Source organism: Gymnoscopelus microlampas (genome assembly GCF_963454915.1).
Source record: "Gymnoscopelus microlampas genome assembly, chromosome: 12".
Taxonomy (NCBI): Eukaryota; Metazoa; Chordata; class Actinopteri; order Myctophiformes; family Myctophidae; genus Gymnoscopelus; species Gymnoscopelus microlampas.
This window is the reverse complement of record NC_139949.1, coordinates 40122600-40143371: the sequence shown is the minus strand read 5'-3', so window position 1 is coordinate 40143371 and position 20772 is coordinate 40122600. Positions and strand designations below refer to the sequence as shown.

At 41.2% G+C, this 20772-nt stretch overlaps 1 protein-coding gene across 1 annotated transcript in view; it reads right to left on the bottom strand.

Annotated features, from left to right (window-relative positions):
* Positions 1-263: 263 nt before the first annotated feature.
* LOC311057812 (replication protein A 70 kDa DNA-binding subunit-like) overlaps positions 264-20772 on the bottom strand; it is a 76233-nt gene continuing 55724 nt past the window's right edge. The window contains exons 14-17 of the mRNA XM_084074910.1: positions 13496-13672; positions 12507-12614; positions 11751-11837; positions 264-1187 (exon numbers count right to left, since the gene is read on the bottom strand). Of these exons, the coding sequence (XP_083931036.1) occupies positions 1038-1187; positions 11751-11837; positions 12507-12614; positions 13496-13672 (522 nt within the window). The 3' untranslated portion in view covers positions 264-1037. The remainder of the gene's footprint in view (positions 1188-11750; positions 11838-12506; positions 12615-13495; positions 13673-20772) is intronic.

Here is a 20772-nt window from a genome sequence, read left to right as displayed (position 1 = left end):
TAAATTTGTGAAATAAATACATCAAAATAGTTCAAACACTTTCTTATTTTTCCAATACAACAATAGATCTACAAGCTTGTAGATCAGCTATTCTCGCTATGTGTTGTATGATGAAGTAATTTATACACAACGTGTATAGGGCTTAAGTGGTTAAGGAAATCTTAGTCTCTCCCTCAGTTGTTTTGCTTTGTTTGACAAATCAAACCCTGCGAATAGACAGTTACATACTGTACATGAAAGCGCATGGCTGCGTTAGGGGGGCAGATGATAGAGACAGACACTCTTTAACTAAACATGTATTTTTTTTAATTACTCACTTCTCTCCCTGTTTGACATAATTGGGAGCCCAGAGGGACAACACCCACTGAGAAATGAACGTAAACAAGACGTGTTTAAAAATAAATGTAATACACACACACACACTCACTCACACTCACACAAAAGAACCACTCAAGTGACCGACGGCATGAATGCACACATGCACCTGCATCTCAACACGCGCGATCATATATTTTTTTAAACTAGACTAAAAAGAAAACTAAAGACATTGTCCGTGGCTCGCTGCTTTCTAAAAGCAGAGTCAACATAAACAAATATAACTTTAAAGAGGAGGGCTCATTATATGAGTAAAGATAAATTAACACGCAGCAAATGCCCTCTGAGCAATCTACTACTGTATGTTCTTTCTTACGGATTTCCAAATCAAGATATATCAACGATTAAAAGATAAAATAAAATAAAACAAACTAAAATACAAGTATGTCTAAATTGCAGCACACCGTGTAATCAAAGTACTGTAGGTCAAACTTTTTTTTTTTATACAAAGTTATTGTTGTATAACAGTCATCCGGTGGAAACTGTCAACGTGTGAAGACTGGTGAAGAAGACAGTTAAATATCAGACTATTGTTTGGCTGTCATTTAGTCAGATGAGTCTTTTACTTGGCTTTTTGCGCCGCTTCCGTCCAATATGCTCTTATCTCTTTGCTGGGAAAAGCCAAGAGACCCGCTCTGAGATCTGCCGCTAAAGAGATACTCTTATCTGGAGGAAGCCTTTTTGACGACCGGGGGGCCGAGATCGGCATGGCAGCTGGCCATTCTGCGGATGTTGCTGATCAGCCTCCTGCTGTACTCCCTGTGGTCCACTGGTTGGATTTCCATTACTGTGGTCTTCAAACGACTCTCATCCTGAAGATGGGGGAAGAAATAAAACAAAACAGAATTATAATGCTATAGAATATACAATGCTTAACCACATGAAGCCTAGATCTAAAAAAAAATCACAAATCCTGAGCTTGTAACTAATTATAAAAGGTTCAGACAGAGTGACTTGCTTATTCGCTCATCAGAATGTTGTAGTGGTTGAATGCCATCACTGTTAATAATAATAATAATAAACTTTATTTGTATAGCACCTTTCATGACATGAAATGCAGCTCAAAGTGCTTTACAGAGCAAGAATACAATTACAGTTACAACCAATAAGGTTGACGCTATAGTTTATACCTCTGACAATAGGATGTATAAGAAATGTATATAAATGTATTTAAATTAAGTAAATTAGTTCCATGACTTAAGCTGGGCTCGCATGACAGGAGTTTTAAAATCTTAAACAATCTGGTAGCACCACAGTGGCTTGCCATATAATTGGTTAAAGTCGTGGTGAAATGGCTTTTCGGTAATGAAAACATCATCTCAGCCAATCAGAAAGTCCCATCCCTTCAGGCTAAGGAAGGCTGGAATCTCACTCACTGCAGCCGTGTGCAGCAGAGGGCTAGTGTTTGTTTACCCTGGCTTCCCAAGGGAGAGAGAGACGGCCAGTTAAGCAAGTTTGTTACTACGTTGCTTATTTTTTGGCATCTATTGTTAGGTATGTCCATATTATGACCACGGATATGGTCTAAAAGTATGAAAATGTATTTTCATTTCAGCACGTCTTGAAACTTGCAGTGGTAACAGCCAAACGGTTGTGATATGTCTGGGAAAACACGTTATATAGACAGTCGTGTTCTTGCCACATCAACAAGCCTCAGCTGTCCATCGCACCACTGATTGTTTAGACTGGTGGTCGCTGTGTCAAAAGTCCTCTCATCCACACGTAATCATTCTAGAACATTTTCGGGGCGGCCCTAAGCCAATAATTCGATGACCTGGCGACAGCTCAGACTGAGACTCTTCGCGTCTCCTACCGGATAGACTCCACTGGTCATCAAATTATTGGCTTAGGACGTGTGTAATTGATAGAATTTTTTTTGGGGGGGTGAACTACTCCTTTACGATTGGATCTTTCAACCCCTCACACACTAGAATCTAATGTGATCTGGCCCGGACGGTTGGCGTAACCGTCTGAGCACGTAAGAATGGTAATCCCGAACCCGACGACCTTTGCTGCATCTTCCCCACATCTAATTCACAAACATCTCTATGGGTTTGTGATGAACAAGCGTCTGCTGCACATAAATATTCAAAACAATGTGTTGTTTTTTCATGAGCGCTTGGAAGCAAAAGAATTCCTCCGCTTTAAAAATGAGGATAATTAACCACAGGACAATGCATCATACGTAATTAACAATTCAAACACAGTGTGCACAACCAGCGAGGGTGGTTCTGTATTCACCCATCTATCTCAAATGCGTTCCAACAGTTCTATGAATGTTTTCCCCGTCTGATGACGGCAGGCACATTTAACTAAACGGGGGGGTCATCAAAGAGGTGGTCTACTTCACACAGATGACAACTCATTTAAATAAAACACAAAAAAACAGTTTACTGAAAGAGTAAAGGTCCTTACGAACTGGGAGCGTGATGAATAAATGATATGCGTCGGCAAATATTTCACATCAAAGTATTAATTTGGTGATGCCTCATTCATACAGGTAATGCGATTATCTGCGGTAAAAAGAAATCAAGCTGGTTTAAAAAAATAATTACATTGCTTTATTGCCTCGTTATATATGCGTTCAGTGTGGATGTCTTCATGTCAAAACAGCAGTTTAAATAATGTAAATTAATCGCACGAAATGAACGCTCCCGGTGTGTAAATTCTTTAAGAAAGCTCCTTAAAAGGAGCCGACTGCAATCAATACCATTATATTGTATTTGGCCTTATTCAGCAGCTGAGTAGCTGATGGAATGTTACATTTAATGGACCACAATGGCAACAAGTCCCTGGGGCTTTTTGTGTTTAGAATAACTTTTGACTGTACTACATGTACAAGTGCTGTTAACAAACTTGTTTATTAAAGTAAGCAATCAATCGAATCAATCAAAAACGTGATAATAAATGTAGGGCCCCAGATTGGGATTGGGAGCAAATGGTAATCAATCAGGAGTAAACAAAACTCACAAAATATACTGAATTAATGATATGACAGTGCAAACACACCCATACATTTTTGCAGGCGAGTGCAATTTGCCTTTGTTTTGCATCTGATGGCAATTATCCATGTGGAAAAATGCACTATAATTGGTGGCTTAGCGCCGCACTATTTATTTGAGTGCTGTATCTCTGACTGTCACTGGGGAGTTTGTGGAGTTGGTGTCAATAGAAAAAAGCCTGAAAATGGACAATACCAGAGTAGTAAACAAAACGTTTACGGTAATGCTATTAAAGCCAATAGACTAACCACCAGAAATGTGCTCTTTTGCCAGACTATAATATTTTAGACAGCCTACCCTGCATCACTGAAGTCCGCTGGTTGAGCAGAGGGGCGGTGCTCAAACATTTCTTTCAATTAGACTAGACTGTTCATGGACAGGGGTTACAGTGCTTGGATTGGGCCGGTACAAAGTCGTGCTCACTGAGCTACTTATAATTAGGTACTTCCACTTCCAGTGAATCTAGGTAGGCATGGTGGGAAGCCCTGCAAAATGTCACCCATTATTCTCTGATCGCTTTCAAGGATGCCCACGGCCACCAGTGCTGCACAAAAAAAGTGACATTGATCTGTTTAGTACCGTTGCTCTACTTGAGTCACTGACTGCGCCGATTTCAAGTAGGTATTTTATTATTGACTTGACTATGTCTCAAGGACACTACACAAGGTCTTGTAGTTTTGTTAGGACTGGATGCATCTCCTGATGATATCAGGACACAACGAAATGCAGATTTCCCTATAGGGAGCTTGCACATTTATCTTGCCTTACTGAAGTAGAACTTGATTGATTGATTGCTTGATATCTTTATGGATCATGTAATAAAACATATGTCACATGTAACATGCATCTGGCCCACCATAATCAAAAGGATAACGAAAAAAAGCTTACAGCTCGTTTCCATCGCGTAGTATGTCAAGGTGTGTATCATGTCACGTAGTGTGGTCCATGATGTGATAATGTGTCCCTGGGCACATGTGAAGAAGTCTCTGAGTGGATGCGTGGGTGTACCTGCCACTCAGAGTGTGTGTGTGTGTGTGTGTGTGTGTGTGTGTGTGTTGGGGCTTTGGATATTGACTGTAAATGGTCTTCAACAAACTTGACCTAGCATTATTGTTGCTCTTGGACTCCCTCTCCCTACCAACTAAGGTCTTAAGTATTAAACAATGAATGGATGATTACTATAGGACAACAGAGATTGAGATACCTTTAACCACTTGAACCCTAGCGTCCCTATCCTGGGCATGTCATAGCAGGCAAACATTCCTCAAAAACTGCCCATCTTTGAGCTCACAACGTGTGACCTATTTGCGGTGATGAGATTTGGTGTAGAGGGGGAACAATGTGTGGACCAAGGATAGACCCCTGTCAACAAAGAATATAGGGTTTAATAGGTTAAGTGATAGTTCTAGAGTTGAAGTTGATCAGGGGAGGAACTTCAGTAACTTATTTGACTTATGTAACTGATCTTACATGCAGGAAAAGTGAAGGAAATAACATCTGGCACAAGCAGGAATGGATGCGCCAGGGTAAGTTTAACACGTAACTGCTAATTAGGCTATTAATATCACTGTTTAACACATCAGGCCTAGCATGTTGTGTCAAGTCATATAGGGCTTTACACATTAGCTAGCTATGCAGTGTGTGAGATCCTGTGTGACAATGAAGTGCCAGATTTGATGGCACTGTGCCTTGTGCATAATTTGCGCTCGCATGGCAGCAACTATTTATACAATCAGAAGGTGTCACATTGGGGCGCCCGCTGGCCTAGCGGTCCAGGCTCATACCACATACTCTGGTAATCCCGCTTGATAGCATGTCGTGGGTTCAACTCCCGATCCTGACGACCTTTGCTGTGTGTCACCCCCCATCTCTCTCCCCATTTCCTATCAGCCTAATGTTGAATAAAGGCATAAAAGCCCCAAAAAATTACTTAAGCAAAAAAAAAAAAGGTGTCACATTAACACATTACCTTAAACATCCTTGCCAGGGCAATTGCCTTAAATAGACAATCGTTGAAACGCCGTGGAAGCCACGTTGTGTACAAAAACGGGGGACGCTCATGTCGTTCATGCAGAACGACATGGAGCTGGTTGCTTGTTTCTCTCACAATCTGGCAACACCGAGGACAAGCTTCACGTTGTTCTGCATGAACGGCAGCTCATAAGGGACATTCAGTGCATGTTTGAGTGTCAGTACACTGCAAAATGAGGATTAGTGGAAAAAAATACAAACTTTGGAGGTGCTAAAATAGGCGATTTTCCACAATGGACAACAGGGGCTTCTCTGGAAAAATTCAACGGCCCTTTGTATGTTGGTGAGTGATTAGCGACACATCAAAGCAAAGATCTAAAATGACGGGTTAAATGTGTTCAACAATGCACTGTTTTTTTATTATTATACGATTTCCTGTACATGTCCATGACTATTACACTTTTATAAACAATTCATAACTATATACTGATAACCTACATCCCATCATAATAACTATACTTTAGTACAACTCATTATGCTTTTAAATCGACTGTATGCTATCGCTGACATCGACACTGACAATGATATTTGACTTTGAACAAAATGATCCATCTTTTGTGCTTGCTTAGAGTATAACACTCAGATTGTGTGTGTGGTCTTATGTGTTGTGGTCTGTTTGATTGTGTGTGGTCTTATGTGTTGTGGTCTGTTTGATTGTGTGTGGTCTTATGTGTTGTGGTCTGTTTGATTGTGTGTGGTCTTATGTGTTGTGGTCTGTTTGATTGTGTGTGGTCTTATGTGTTGTGGTCTGTTTGATTGTGTGTGGTCTTATGTGTTGTGGTCTGTTTGATTGTGTGTGGTCTTATGTGTTGTGGTCTGTTTGATTGTGTGTGGTCTTATGTGTTGTGGTCTGTTTGATTGTCTGGTTGATATTTAGTTTTTTGTTAAACGCATTGTATTTGTGTGTTTACCGTATAATTGTACTACTTTCTTTAGGAGCGACCTCGAAAACGAGATGCGAGAGATCTCAAGGGGTTTATTCCTAATGAAGAATTTCAATGTCTAAATGCCAGACTATCTAAAACATTTCTACAGGCACTGACAGAGAGGGTCTCCCTGTAGTGGTACAAGGTCTCTTCCCCATGCAGACTGGTCTTACGCTTGACACACCATGAATGTTAATTGAGTGTGTGAGTGTGTGTGTGTGTGTGTGTGTGTGTGTGTGTGTGTGTGTGTGTGTGTGTGTGTGTGTGTGTGTGCGTGTGTGTGTGTGTGTGAGATGCTGAATGTTTGGTCTGTTAACCCATTAAGACCTGGAACTGTGTCATTTTTAGATTTGAGCTTTGAGCATTATTTTACACTTTGGGCTATTCAAAAATAGCAGATATACAAGCTCATAGCGCGGCACCGAGTGCCGCGCTACGAGCTTGTAGATCTGCTATTTTTTTTAAATCGTGAAAATGTGTGCAAATCTTTGAAATATATATATTTTTAAAGCGAACATTTTTAACTCAAATCTTTGCTTCTGGGGGGTCCCTGGAACAAAACATTTTGATGGGGGTCCGCGGCCAAATACATATAATTTTGGGGGTCCTTGACATGAAAAAGATTGAGCACCACTGATATAGAAACAAACGTTTTTCAGAAAACTGTTGAGATTTAGGAGATATGTAGAATCGGCTTCAGGTCTCAATGGGTTAACACAGTGGAGTATAAAGGAGGTGCTATCTGACACCAGCGTACCGAGGCACAACTGGTTCATTTACCCACCGCCATGTGTCACGTGCTGCACTGGAGTGCATGTGCTTGTGTGCACACACACACACACACACACACACACACACACACACACACACACACACACACACATAAATACCAGTGTAAAAGAAAGAGGCACAACATAAACCTAGCGTCCCATAGCAGAAGAGGTTCGATCCCACTTTGCAGCCATGTGTCCTGTCGAGGTGCCCTTGAGCAAGAGGACTGAACACCACATTATGTTAAAGGACGACTTCACCCATTTTCAACTTGTCTTCATATGCTTGATCCTCACTAATGCTCATATACAATTGGACCATGTTTTCCTACTCACTCTGTGTCTCATTCATAGGAGGGCTGTGGACACTTCAGAAACCCGCCTACCAGTGACATCATCGTTGGGCTTTTTTTGAGCGGCGCGATCCTGCTCTATACCTGACTTTGTCCGTGTTCACCGTCAACGTTCTGATTGGTCAGACCCGTCAACGTTCTGATCGGTCAGACCCGTCAACAAAGTGATTGGTCAAGCTTCCCGTGACACATGGCTATAAACACATTATAAACACATATCGATGACAAAATGTATCAAAGGCGCTGCTACCTTCACACAGGGTGTGATTTTTTTTTTTTTTACAAGATTATTTTTTATTTGTATTAACGTGAGAACAATGGCTTCTATTATAGCACGCTAACTTTCCAGGAATAGAAAGCCTGCAGTTTCTATTAGCTTGGATTCCCCATCGATGATGTCACTGGTAGGCGGGTTTCTGAATTGTCCACAGCCCTCCTCTGAGACACAGAGTGAGTAGACAAACATGGTACCATATTATCATAAGCATTAAGGTTGTTACACACCGGGGCGATTTTTTCGTGCGAATAATGCGTTTTTTTTAAAAACCTTATAAAGTCAATGGCTCCGTACATGGAGCGAAAAAGCGAAAAAGCGAAGCGAAAAAGCGTCTTTTAATTATTCGGAACGAGTCCGAATTTTGCGTATATTCGCTATTTTCGCCGGTGTCGCCCGGTGTGTAAGGACCTTTAGAGAGGACATTAGATAGGCTGAAAATGGGTGAAGTCGTTCTTTAATCTGGGCAATGTCATAAAGCCATCCCAGCATTCCAATGGTTCTACTCTCAGTCAGAAAGACTGAAAGCTTTGCAAGAATCAAATTGCACACGACTACCGGCTGAGATTTGTTCTACCTCCAAAAATGGTGTGAACATTTATCTGTCCGGATGTTCCCCTTACATGGCAAATGCAATTAGAACTAGCCCCATTACTATCTTTTGAAACATTCAGCTCAACACTAGCCTGATCATCAGACTGAAGCTGCGTGCAGTCCACTCAAGAGAGTGGGCGGGGCCTATGGTCTGGATCCAGGCTACCCCAACACAGCAAAATCCTGAGTTTCAAATTTAACTCAGAGCATGTAAAGATTGACACTTTTTTGCTGTACATTTTGTCTGACAACCTTGGTTCTGCAAGGTGTACAGAGAGAGAGAGACAGCGAGACTCTCAAAGTGAGAGAGTGTGAGACGGGTTGGAGCTGTGGTTCTCACACTTTTTAATTCCAAAGACCTCCAGTTTCGTATACTGTATAAGGCCACACAGACCCCCATAACTCTGTATAAATGGAGCCAAATGGACCCGTAAAGCCACATCATTATAATACCTGGCCATGTTTCCAAAACACATGTACATTCTAATCGTACCAAAGAACCATTTCAGAGGATAGAAAACGTACACTTTTGCTGCTCCATTCATTCACCCATTAACACATCGGGTGCCGAACGCGGTCTGAACCATGTTTTCACAGAGTAGCGCTTTGGTGCCGCTCACGGTCTGAACCGTGTTTTCAGTCTTTTTGTTTTTTTCGTTTTTCTCCACACGGGCGGGGCTAGAGCAGCTCTGGGAGTACCCATTGTGATCCTGAGAAGGAAGGGCCAGATAGATCACCGGAAACAAAAACATGGCTCTCATCCGCTTCTATTTCCTTCTATTTCCTTCTTTAAAACGCCTATATCTCCGAATCTGTTTCCGGTGTGGAAAACCAGTCATGCGCGGTGCGCGATCCGTCCCCGTTGTAACTTGCGAGTGAAATGTTATCGATCCAGGATGTAGCCATGATCATCGCGCAACATGAATGGATGCTTTTTTTTACGTGGATTTGCTCATCCCGGAGTCTAAAGCTTTAAATAGCAAAGCGCAGTCAATGAGGAGAATGCTGGCACCCACGGTAAGTTGTTATGAAAAAATGCTGGCACCCGATGTGTTAAGACCGGGAAAGCATCCGTGTGAGTTTATATGTTTGCGTTGCCTATTCAAAAATAGCAGATATGCAAGCTTGCAGCGCTTCACTTCGAGCCACGCTGCAAGCTTGTATATCTGCTATTTTAAAAAAATCTTCAAAGTGTGAGAACCACTGATTTAGAAGGCATTTTTAGAATCGGCCTCAGGTCTTAATGGGTTAATGCTCCCTATTTCTCTGTAGGGATGCTTTTTGGCCTCATATGTAGCAGTTAATCACTCTATCCAAACTAAGGTGGCAGGGTGGTCCAAATTAATCTATCATTTTGCAGGATTTCCTCAATCAAGGTGGCACTGGGGGCAACTGTGCACAGCTTCCCACCATGCGTACCATCCATTAGCAAGTGGCAGTATGTGATTATAATAAGGGTAATTCAGGTGGTCAAAAGACAGAAGAACCAGTAAAATGCAAGACCTTGAAGCCAGTCTGGATGATCTCTGTCACTTTCTTCATGAATAGTCCAATTTCAGCATGTCGCAGTGTGGCGGTGCAGGCCTCTAAGATGATTAGTTGGAGAATATTGTTTTGCTCATTTCTTTTTTTGTTTTACTTTCTTTTTTATTTACCCAAATCATCCTGCTGATCACCCCAGCGTCCCTATTCTGGGCATGTCATAATAGGAAAACATTTGGCAAACAAAGCAGAGGCGAAAATAGCAGATCTACTAGCTTTTTTTCTGCGAAGATATTCGTTGTAGAGGGGGAAAAAAGGAGGGGACCAAATATAGACCCCTGGGGGACTCCAGTCAATGAAGTATTAAGGGTTTCAAATGGATCTTTCTCTATGTAAAATGCATAGCAATTTATATCAGGGTTTGAATTACAAAATATGTATTCATCATTTTACAGACATCTTGTGCAGCTCCCAAATGTCAGATTACATTTTCCGTACTTATGTCCTGCATAATATCCCAAAATGAATTTTCATGAGGCCATGGTAAGAACAGCTCTTGAGCCCATGCTTAAATCCAAACATTCCTCACAGATGCTTGGTGCACAGCCCCAGTAGCAAATTAGCCTCTCAATAATTAAGCTAATTAGGCTTAGACAGACTGTAGCTAAATGCTAATTAGCGCCTAATCAAGAGAAATGATTCCATAGCCTTGTTTTCTGTTATCCCTGCTGCAATGACCACATAACAAATCTCAATCTATCAGATTGAGATGTTTTCAGATGCATGTCATCACGCTGTGCTGTTTTGTGTTTTTATCCCAGCTAGGAGGCTGGAATGGCCAAAGGCGAGGGATTATGTTTTCACTCCTCTGAGTCTTGTTTGTTTGTCCGTCCATGAACAGCTAATCTTTGGCACCACTGGAACGATTAGCACGACACTTTGCATGCACGCCCGGGAGGCCAGGGAAGAACTTCTACCGACATTTTTCAAATCGGTGTTACAGGGCCACCATTTGCTATCCTAGATCTGCGCTCAAAGCAGCACACGTTTCTAGTTGTTTTTATGTTTTTGTTTTGTGTGCTTCTTTCTTTTTGTTGCCCAAGCTGCAGGTCAGTAAGAAATAGAAGCATGCCCTTAAACATTAATAGAATTAAAATAAAATAGAATATATTGTAAAGTAGTCACTTGAGGAATTATTCAGTAACAGACTACTTGCGTTTACCATAATCTTTTACCGTTATTACCAACAGCAACGTTGCTCTAACTTGTTGGTTACGCCACACCAACCAATTCAGCCAACGCCTAGCTGATGCTAAAAGGTGTCTGCTTGCCATTGCGATAACTGTGGTAATTGAAATACTGAATGTGTAAACACAAAACTGCTTTGTTATCTTGTAAATTATATTGGCTATAAACAGTACATAACCTACAGTGTGGCAATGAATTATTTCTAGTTTAAATATTGCTAAAGGCATCTGTGGGGGGGTCAAGGTCATGTTTGCTAGCTAGATAAGGGTCATGTTGAACAATGAACAATACAATTTCCTCTTTGCAACCATTTTGAAAGCCAGTGCATTTAACACGTAGTTCACCAGGGTCCCCTAGGGGTCTATACAGGAGATCGTGCCAACGTTGTGAGTTTGTAGATCTGCTATTTTCACCGAATGTTCACACCCCCGGAATAGGGACACTGGGGTTCATGTGGTTAAAACCATGTGTCGTTATGCATAGCTGAAATAGTGAACGTCTGTTATTGCATTCATATTGAACACCGTTTTGTTGTAATAGGCAGATAAATCAATGGTCCCACAGCAGACACACAATTCCCATTGACAGGAGGACAATGGTGAGTTCCATTGTATGTCGTTCAATTCCAACCTATTTGTCCCCGGAAAGTAAATTGTATTGTATATGCCATTGTGTTCCCCTGTGTGGCTACTTACATTGTATGTCTCCAGCTTGGCTCTGTTTTTAAAGATGTGAGCTGTGAAGAAGGCTTTGCTGAGCACGTCATCGAATGCAGCCTCATCCTCGTGGACAGACACAGACGCACACACACACACAAAAAAGGACAGGATTAACACAAAGTCAGGGCTGTCACATGACAAGACAGCAGCTTTGTACAGGACGTAGTCAGTTGGAGTTAGACTGGGTCACCAAATATCACAATAATACCTCTATAGGGCATAGCAGTGGTGGCCATTTTGTGGTGCCACAGATAGAAACCTCTATCAATATATTCTTTAATTTAAGAAAAAGTTCAGAAATTACTAAAATTGCAGATCGTCAAGTGTTAATATGAGCTTATAGCCTATTTTCACCATTTCGGAAAACTTTTGAAAGTAATAAAATGGGGCATGAGTGATTAAAACCAGGATAAGAAAATACCATATCACGTTATTACGACATCCAAAACCGCTACTTTTCAGGAAACGGAACGAAAACTTTCAGGAATAGTGAACATAGCAGATCTACAAGCTCACAATGCCTCGCAGGTGTTGTGAGCTTCTAGATCTGCTATTTCCACTACTTTTGTGTGACGTTCTTGTATGATGAAGTAGGGCATGAATTTACAACAAAGCGGAAATAAGGAGATATAACCCTAAATTAGACCTTATGGACAAATGTATAGTAAGTCTGTTTTCTTTCCAGAAGATAGTGATAGAAGGCAGAACGTTGCGTGTGTGTGTGTCTCTCACTGTGTCTTTGAGATGTCCCAGTGCCTCTGAATTGTGACCCAGCAGCACCTCAGCGGTGTCCTGGAAGCATGTCACCCATCGGTTGTCCCCAAAGTCTGCTAAATTGACCTGGAGGACAGAAAAAGAAAAAGAGGAATATATGGGTAATGTGCGTGTAATCAGAAGAAAAGTTATCATCACAGCACACCCCAGATATAAGGACAATTTGGTGTGTATTTAAGTAGTAATTCAACAGTTTAAGAATAAGTCCTGTATTAAAGATTTTACTTGAGCAAGAAAAGTACAGAAGGCAATTATACTTACAGGACCAAAATAAATACTCCATATAAATGTTTTAACATTAATTCTGTCAAACCTTTTCATAAATGGCGGCTCTACAAGCTCACAACTCGTCGCGATGCAATATGAACTTGTAGATCAGTTCTTTTCGCATAACTAACCCTAAGTATAACATTGGGCTTAACGAATATTTTGTATTAATAATCTAAATAGTAACTTGTAAGAAGTAAAAGAATAAAGTTAAACATATGCCTCTGAGACGTAATGGGGTGGAAGTATAAAGTATAAAGTATTTTAAAAAATGGAAATACTCATGCCTGGGTCGGGTTTTTTCATGACCCGCCCCACCCCGCCTCAACCCGCCCCGCGAACCCATATATAAATCTATGGCTCAACCCGCCCCACCTATAATTCTGTAAAATCAAGTATACACCCCAAGTGTATTCAAACTGTTTTATTGTTATTATTCTTATTCTTATTAGGAATAAAGACAAAACAACAGCATATGATTTTTATTCTTTTTTTTGTGTGTGAGAGCGGCTGACCCACTCACCCGCAGCCCTCATAATTGCCTCTGAAATCCTGACTCGACCACCCGCGGGACCCGCGGGTTACGGGTCGGCCCGCGGATCACTATTAAGTACGTACTTGAGACTAGTTACTTTCCACCACTGGAAAGCTACTGCGTGCTTTGTTCTCTTAATACTCACGGACAGTAAAAGTCTGTTCTTGAAGTTGGGGAACTCTTGGTCACACTTCTCACATCGGTATTTGCCATTCTGCAGGTCTATGACCTTCTTGTTGCATTCTGCACGGGGACACGCCTGGTACATGCAGTTCTCCTTGCGAATGCTGACCACAGTTGCCACACAGCTGAAGTAATCCGCCTGGAGATGAGATCAAGATGACTGACATTTGGGAAGAGCACTGAACAAGGTGTCAACTACATAATCGCCGTTTTTAACTTCCTTCGTACGATGGTGTCGCACTGCAAAAATAGCCGATCTATAAGCTCACAATGAGTCACATTGTGACACGTTGTGAGCTTAAAGATGGCCTATTTTCTCAATCTTTGCAAAGTTTTGAAAATATAAGCCTATAATCACATGCCCAAAATAGGAATTACAGGTTGAAACTGGTTCATCCAAACTCACTCGCAAATCCCCATAGAAAACTGCAATTTCTAAATTGGACGTGGAACAGATAAATTATCTGCCAGATGGGTTGCTGAATTTATGTTTCCTTTGTGTTATGTATAATCTCTGGCCTGAAAATCAAGTTGCAAGCTGGATCTGACGTCTTGTGTTAGATTCAAGAAAATAACATCAAGTACCTGTCATTTTTCACCTGCAATGTAGCACTTTTCAGGTGCTGGGAAAAATGCCAAGACCGTTGGGTGTCTACATGAAACAATGAATCTCACATTTCAAACATTCAACTTCAGTATCATGCAGTATATGTTGCTGCACAAAAAAACGGGGGGAAAAAAGCCAAGTACATTGGAGTAAAGCAAAAGAACGAGGGAGAGAGAAGGGTAAAGATAGAACCATGATCGAGGAAAACAATCAATACAAATATTACAGTGGGTCCATTCCACAGATGCATGTGGGGTCCACGTTCAATTTGACTTCCAAGCAAGTAATGTTGCAAGAAAGCAGTTTAAAAAGAGAGACTGAGAAATCTATGCATAATACATGTTGGATGAACCTAATCTCTGTTCCTCTACAACACACGCACACCAGAACACACACACACACACACACACACACACACACACACACACACACACACACACACACACACACACACACTCTAATTAGACTGAGCGCAGATCCCCCCCAAATGTAAACACTTTCAAAAGAGAATGGCACAAACTTCACTGTTTCCCGGTTATGAATTAAAAGCATGCGCGTGCTCGACTTGAATCAAATTAAAATGCAGCGGTGTTGCAGTAATTTAAACGGATATTAGCACCTTAGGCGGCAGAGCTCACGCTGGTACAGTCAACAGCTAAAGAGGAAAATAAATGCAAATTCTAAGAGGGAAAAAAGGCTTGCTACTCCATTTCCATAAATATAAATACATAGAATGTACACAGCACATCAACTCAAGTCTCACAGGGATGAGATACAAACAAACACACAATCGGCTGGCACGCACACGCACATGCACACCCGTACACACACACACACACACACACACCTATACTTGTGAGAAAATCAACATTTATGAAATTACCTTCCTGCAGTGAGGAAATCAACATTGTAGGAAGGCAATTTCATGAATGCCATTTTCACCAAAACCTTTTACCCTAAAACCTAAAATAGCAAATCTACAAGCTCACAAAGCGCAGCGGCACCACATGTTGTGAGCTGGTAGATCGGCTATTTTCAGATCGTGACAGCAGTGAGTAACTAAGTATACATCAGGCAGCACTTCAGCCCTAACCCCTAAACCTAACCTCTAAATCCCTAATCCCAACCTTTCCCAAGTGTAAGCCTAAAAAAAATCCTCAAAAAGTGTATTCCTATACGTGGTAACATTTGGCCCTCACAAGAAAAAAGTCTCTCCCCCCCCCCACACACACACCATCAGGGGAACGCAAAGAGGCACATACACAAATGCAGATAAGCCTTAGAAAAATAGAGCTGCATGGATCAATAATCTACAGTCTTTTATCCTCTCCTCGGCTGGAGAATAGAGTGTTTCCTAGCAGTCATATGTTATTCACAGAGGTTAGTTACACACAGGGTTCCATTTGTAAAAGCAAAACAAACAATAAAAGAGGACGGGGGGGGGGGGGCATTTTCTTTATCTTAAATACTACATACTAATGGCTAAATCGCAATTTTGAAATGTGATACTCCATACCTCCATTGTCACATGACTCGACCATTAGTGACTGATGGTGGCGGAAAAAAACACATTTATGAAACAAACAGTGACATTTGTAGCATTTTGGGAAATCACTTCTTGCTCTGCATTGTAAAGAGGCCGCTCAATGTGTTATTAAGATATAACATTGGATGCTGTGTTCATGATTTGTGGCATTTAAAAAAAAAAGCGGGCCACTCCTGTTAACTTTGGAAGCCAAACAGCAAGTCGGAATGGAATATGAAGAATCTAACTGTTACATATATCACCTGAGAAAGTTTACTGTAAATGGCTGTGTTGACTGTATTACCGCCGGTTCGCGAGTTATAGGCCAAAACGTGAAGCGGTCTGTGATGGTGCCACCATGAGGCCAATTCGAAACGTTGCAGCTCATAGGCACACACAGACACACACACGGACACGGACAGGGGTGAAACCATAATCCCCCCGTCCCCAGCAGTTTCAGCCTGGCGGAGATGATTCCAAATATATGAAAGATGAATAGAAAAGCACTCTATCCTGGATGCATTCAAGTATTGTTTTATGTTATTTTTATTTCCAAATTAACTTCAGTGACATTTAACTGACTTTTAGCAAAGTAGGTAACATATGTCTTCACGAATTTCTAGTTAAATTATAAATCACATGTAATTATACCATGGATTAGGGAGATTTCCATTATTACTTTGGCACAGCTGTTGTGCATTTACAGCCATGCTTTTATTTAATCAAGATTAGATTACTGTAATTCTCTGTAATCAGCACACAGTAAAAAAAGCTATCTCCAATCTCCAACTGGTGCAACATTCAGCTGCTAGAGTGTTAGCTAATTCTACAAAATGCACCCATTTTAAACCCATCCTTGTCTGGTTGCCTGTGAGGATCAGAATTGATTTGATTATTTTACTGATTACTTTTAAAGCCTTAAAGGGCCAGGCTCCCTGGTCCCCTATGACAGTGTTCCTCAAATGGGGGTGCATGTAAGTACCCAGAGGTACAACAGGGGGTATTGTGAGAGAAAGTGGCAAATGGGAACATTTATTTTATTATGTTTAATGATAAAACATTGACAAATTGTGTAACCTGGTGATCAGTAAAGTGTTAAACCAAAAACTTTGACTAGCACAACTATAATTGAACAGAAAGCAATAACTATTTGCCATTCTGCTAACCACTTGAACCGTAGAGTCCCTATTCTGGGATGAAATTCAGCAAAAAGATCTACATGCTTGCAAAGTGTCACGTTTCAACATATCTGCTATATTCTTTTAGCTTGTAGATCTATTTAGTGCAAGCCATGACTTACATGGCCCTGGGTAAGCCACCTGGCTTGGTGATATTACCTCCGCAGAGTGCCCATTTCTAGTCCCTGTTTATCTACCTCTAGGCACCTCTATTTCATGCCATTTCTTTACTTGTTTTTATTTGATGTTTATATGGTACACTATATTTATTTATACTAATCCATACCAGTCAATGCTCACACCCAATATAATGTGTAGACTTGAGATTGCAACTGGCACTACAGATCCCATAGCATTAAAACAGCTTAAATTTGAGAAAAGTTTTCAGATCAATATACCAACCCGCTGAGGAGAAAAATGCATTAGATTGGCCTCGTGTATAGCTCAACAGTTCCAGTCCTCAGCCGACTGGCCGTTATGTCACTGCTGTAGCACGCTGAGTGCAGCTGCACTGTGTGTTGTCGTCGACACAATGAGACCGTTTTATAATTACAGCCAATCTGTGACTTACTGAACACACACATAGATATTGGTGCACCAAGTCTAGATACAAAATAGTCTACATGTAGCCCTGCCTTGCTGGGTGTGCTGCTTGCTATGCGTTTCAATCAAAGTCCTTAACTTTTCCCCATTGATCCAGCTCTCTTCCTGCTGGCATTTTCTCTGGTGTTGTGTGTGTGTGTGTGTGTGTGTGTGTGTGTGTGTGTGTGTGTGTGTGTGTGTGTGTGTGTGTGTGTGTGTGTGTGTGTGTGTGTGTGTGTGTGTATGTGCGCACGTGTGTGCATGTATTGTAGCCCTGAGCCCAGGTACAGCGTGCTACTATAAAGAGGATAGCGCAATTAGACAATTGGAAACACCTGCCAATCAATTAACCGTGCCACACATCTTAATTGAGTGAGAGTTCACAGAAACGCTAATAAACCGCTTAAAGTGAGGGTTCACAGAAATGCTAATAAACAGCTTAAATGTGAGAAAAGTAACGAATCGGCTTTCTCACTCCCTGCATATGCCAATGGTTAAGTCCCGTGTGCAATTTTAGATCGATTGGCCAACCCACTGAGGAGAAAAAGGGATGAGGGCACTTCCACCCACAGCAGTCTTAATTGAGTGAGAGTTTACAAAAATGGCTATGAACAGTTTACATTTGGGAGAACTGAAAGGAAAAAAAGAAAACGCTTCCTCACTCCCTTCATATAGCAGTATGGTCTATGACCATGTGCAGGTTCAGATAGATTGGTCAACCCACTGCAGAGAAAAATTGATGAGGACAGGACAGAGAAAGGAAGGACAGACAGAGGTTTCATCATGTCCTCATTTTATAGTATGATAGTAGGGTTTGTACTTTTTTCTTTGAGCTCTTCCATAGATTATATTGCTAACCCTTTCTTATTTAGTAAATCACTTTGTAACCTTGTTTTGAAAAGCACTATACAAATAAAGTGTATTATTATTCTTTTGTTATTATTATTTAGAAATTGTACATAGATAGGCTAGTACACATTTAAACACAGAGGCATGTGAATGTGGTAAATTGTTGTCAAAACTAGAGTCAGTTAAAAAGAAATCTGACGGAAAGCATCTTAAATAACTACAAGCTAGAGCGGGACCAGACTCATTCATTAGTAATGTTGGCCTAAATAAATCTATCAAAGGAACTCTGCAGGATTCAGGCCAAATCTAGCACCACACCGTGCTCCGCCAGAGCTGTAGGGCCTTGGTCTTTTACCCAGAAACATCTGGAGTATTCATTTAACTCAGAGGTCCCTATTTAAAACTATCTATAGTGGTCTAAAGTGCATGGTGCAAGTGCATTTAGGGCGTGTCCAACTCCACTTTTGCCAGTTAAACAGTGCAAAGTAAGGGGTTGTATTTAATTTGTGTTTTGGGCATAACATTAATTAAACCAATTAGTGTCCTCTCCCATTCTATACTAAAATTGGCTATTGGATGGGTGGGACGGCCAGCCAGCCAGTGGGTTGGACCACGGCCACGTCACTCTGACATAACCATAAACAAACCACGGCCACATCACTATGACAACATAACCGTAGACAAACCACGGCAACATCACTACGACTAGACATAACCATGAACAAACCACGGCCACGTCACTAGTACAACATAACCATAAACAACCCACGGGCCACGTCACTATGACTCATTGTGACATCATTATGCAAACCCGATGACTCATTGTGACATCATCATGACAACAGAGGTAAACACAGCTGAGCTATATAAAAGCCATATTTCGGCCGGCGGACCACGTCATTAACACTCATGTCACTATGACTCAGCCATAACCATATAAGGAGTTCCCAATGCAGCTACGCCCAAATATGGAGTGTGTTGTGTTGTCTAACCTCAATGTGTCATCATGGCATCAGGTGAAAAACAAATCAGTCAGCTCCATATATTTGCACAAAAAGGGGCATGCCCATTGGGCATATACTGATGACTTCAGCAATCTCCATATATGGGCATAAAAGGAACATGGACTGACAGATACAGAGATCCGGTTGTCCAGAGCCACAGATCAATCCTACAAAGATGAAGCGGTAGTATGTCGGTCTCGTTTTTGCCCTTGTGCTTCATGCAACCATGTATAAAAAGACCTATACAAATCTAATCTATGGCAGTGACGGTGTACACGTGGCAGTCTTTACCATCTCTTTTGAGATGCCTGCTTCTCAATGTGACTGAATGGCAGAAGGTCACAGACACAAAGTATTGCCGAGACTGATTCACAGCCTCAGATCCATCCATCCATTCCATTTACCCACAGCCACAACAAACCTTCCCTCCAAAAGAAACACAGTCCAAGAGGGGTTTATTTTTTAACCCTTTAAGACCGGGAACGCATCTGTGTCATTTTAAGATTTCTTTGGCTCTATAAAAATAGCAGATCTACAAGCTCATAGCTACGAGCTTGTAGATCTGCTTTTTTTTTTGTTACCGTGAAAATGTGTGCAAATCTTTAGTTTGAATATATATATACTTTTTTAAAGCAAAAGTTTTTAACTCAAATCGTTGCTTCTGGGGATTTTACAAATGTCTTCTAAATCCTAACAGTTTTTTTTTCCTAAATGTATTTATTTATTTTTTACTTATGTTGCTATATTTTCAATGGTTTTCAAACTTATTTCATGTCAAGGACCCCCAAAATAATATGTATTTGTCCGCGGACACCCTCCCATCTAAACATATTTTGTTCCAGGGACCCCCACACGCAAAGATTTGAGTTAAAATTGATTTGCACAAATTTTCCAAGATTATTAAAAAAATAGCAGATCTACAAGCTCATAGCGCGGCACTCGGTGCCGCGCTATGAGCTTGTGTATCTGCTATTTTTGAATAGCCAAAGAAATCTTAAAATGACACGCATGCGTTCCATTTCCCGGCCTTAAAGGGTTAATTAGGAGACGTTTGCCCATCAGCAACAGCCCTCTCCAACTCCCCTCCCCTCCCCACCGCGCTTCCGCCTGCCTGCCTGCCTCATCAGATCTCGTAGACCTGGGCCAGATGGGTTTGCTGGAAGGCTGGCAAGGTGGGGAACGCGATGGGTGACGGGTAGAGGCAGGCTGGCGGTAGCAAGAAAGGAGAGGGAGGGAGGGAGGGAGGGAGGGATCAAACTTTGATTCATGAGCCTTGTTACACAGTAAGGCAAGGCAAGGCAATTTTATTTGTATAGCACTTTTCAACAACGAGGCAATTCAATGTGCTTTACACACAAATTATCAAGCAAAGGAAACACAATAATAGAATTATAGAAAAAACGTGTGTTCATTCATGTATAACTGAGTGTGTACAAATGTAACAAATTGGTTGCATTTGTACAAACTCAAAGTTACATTAACCCATTAAAACCG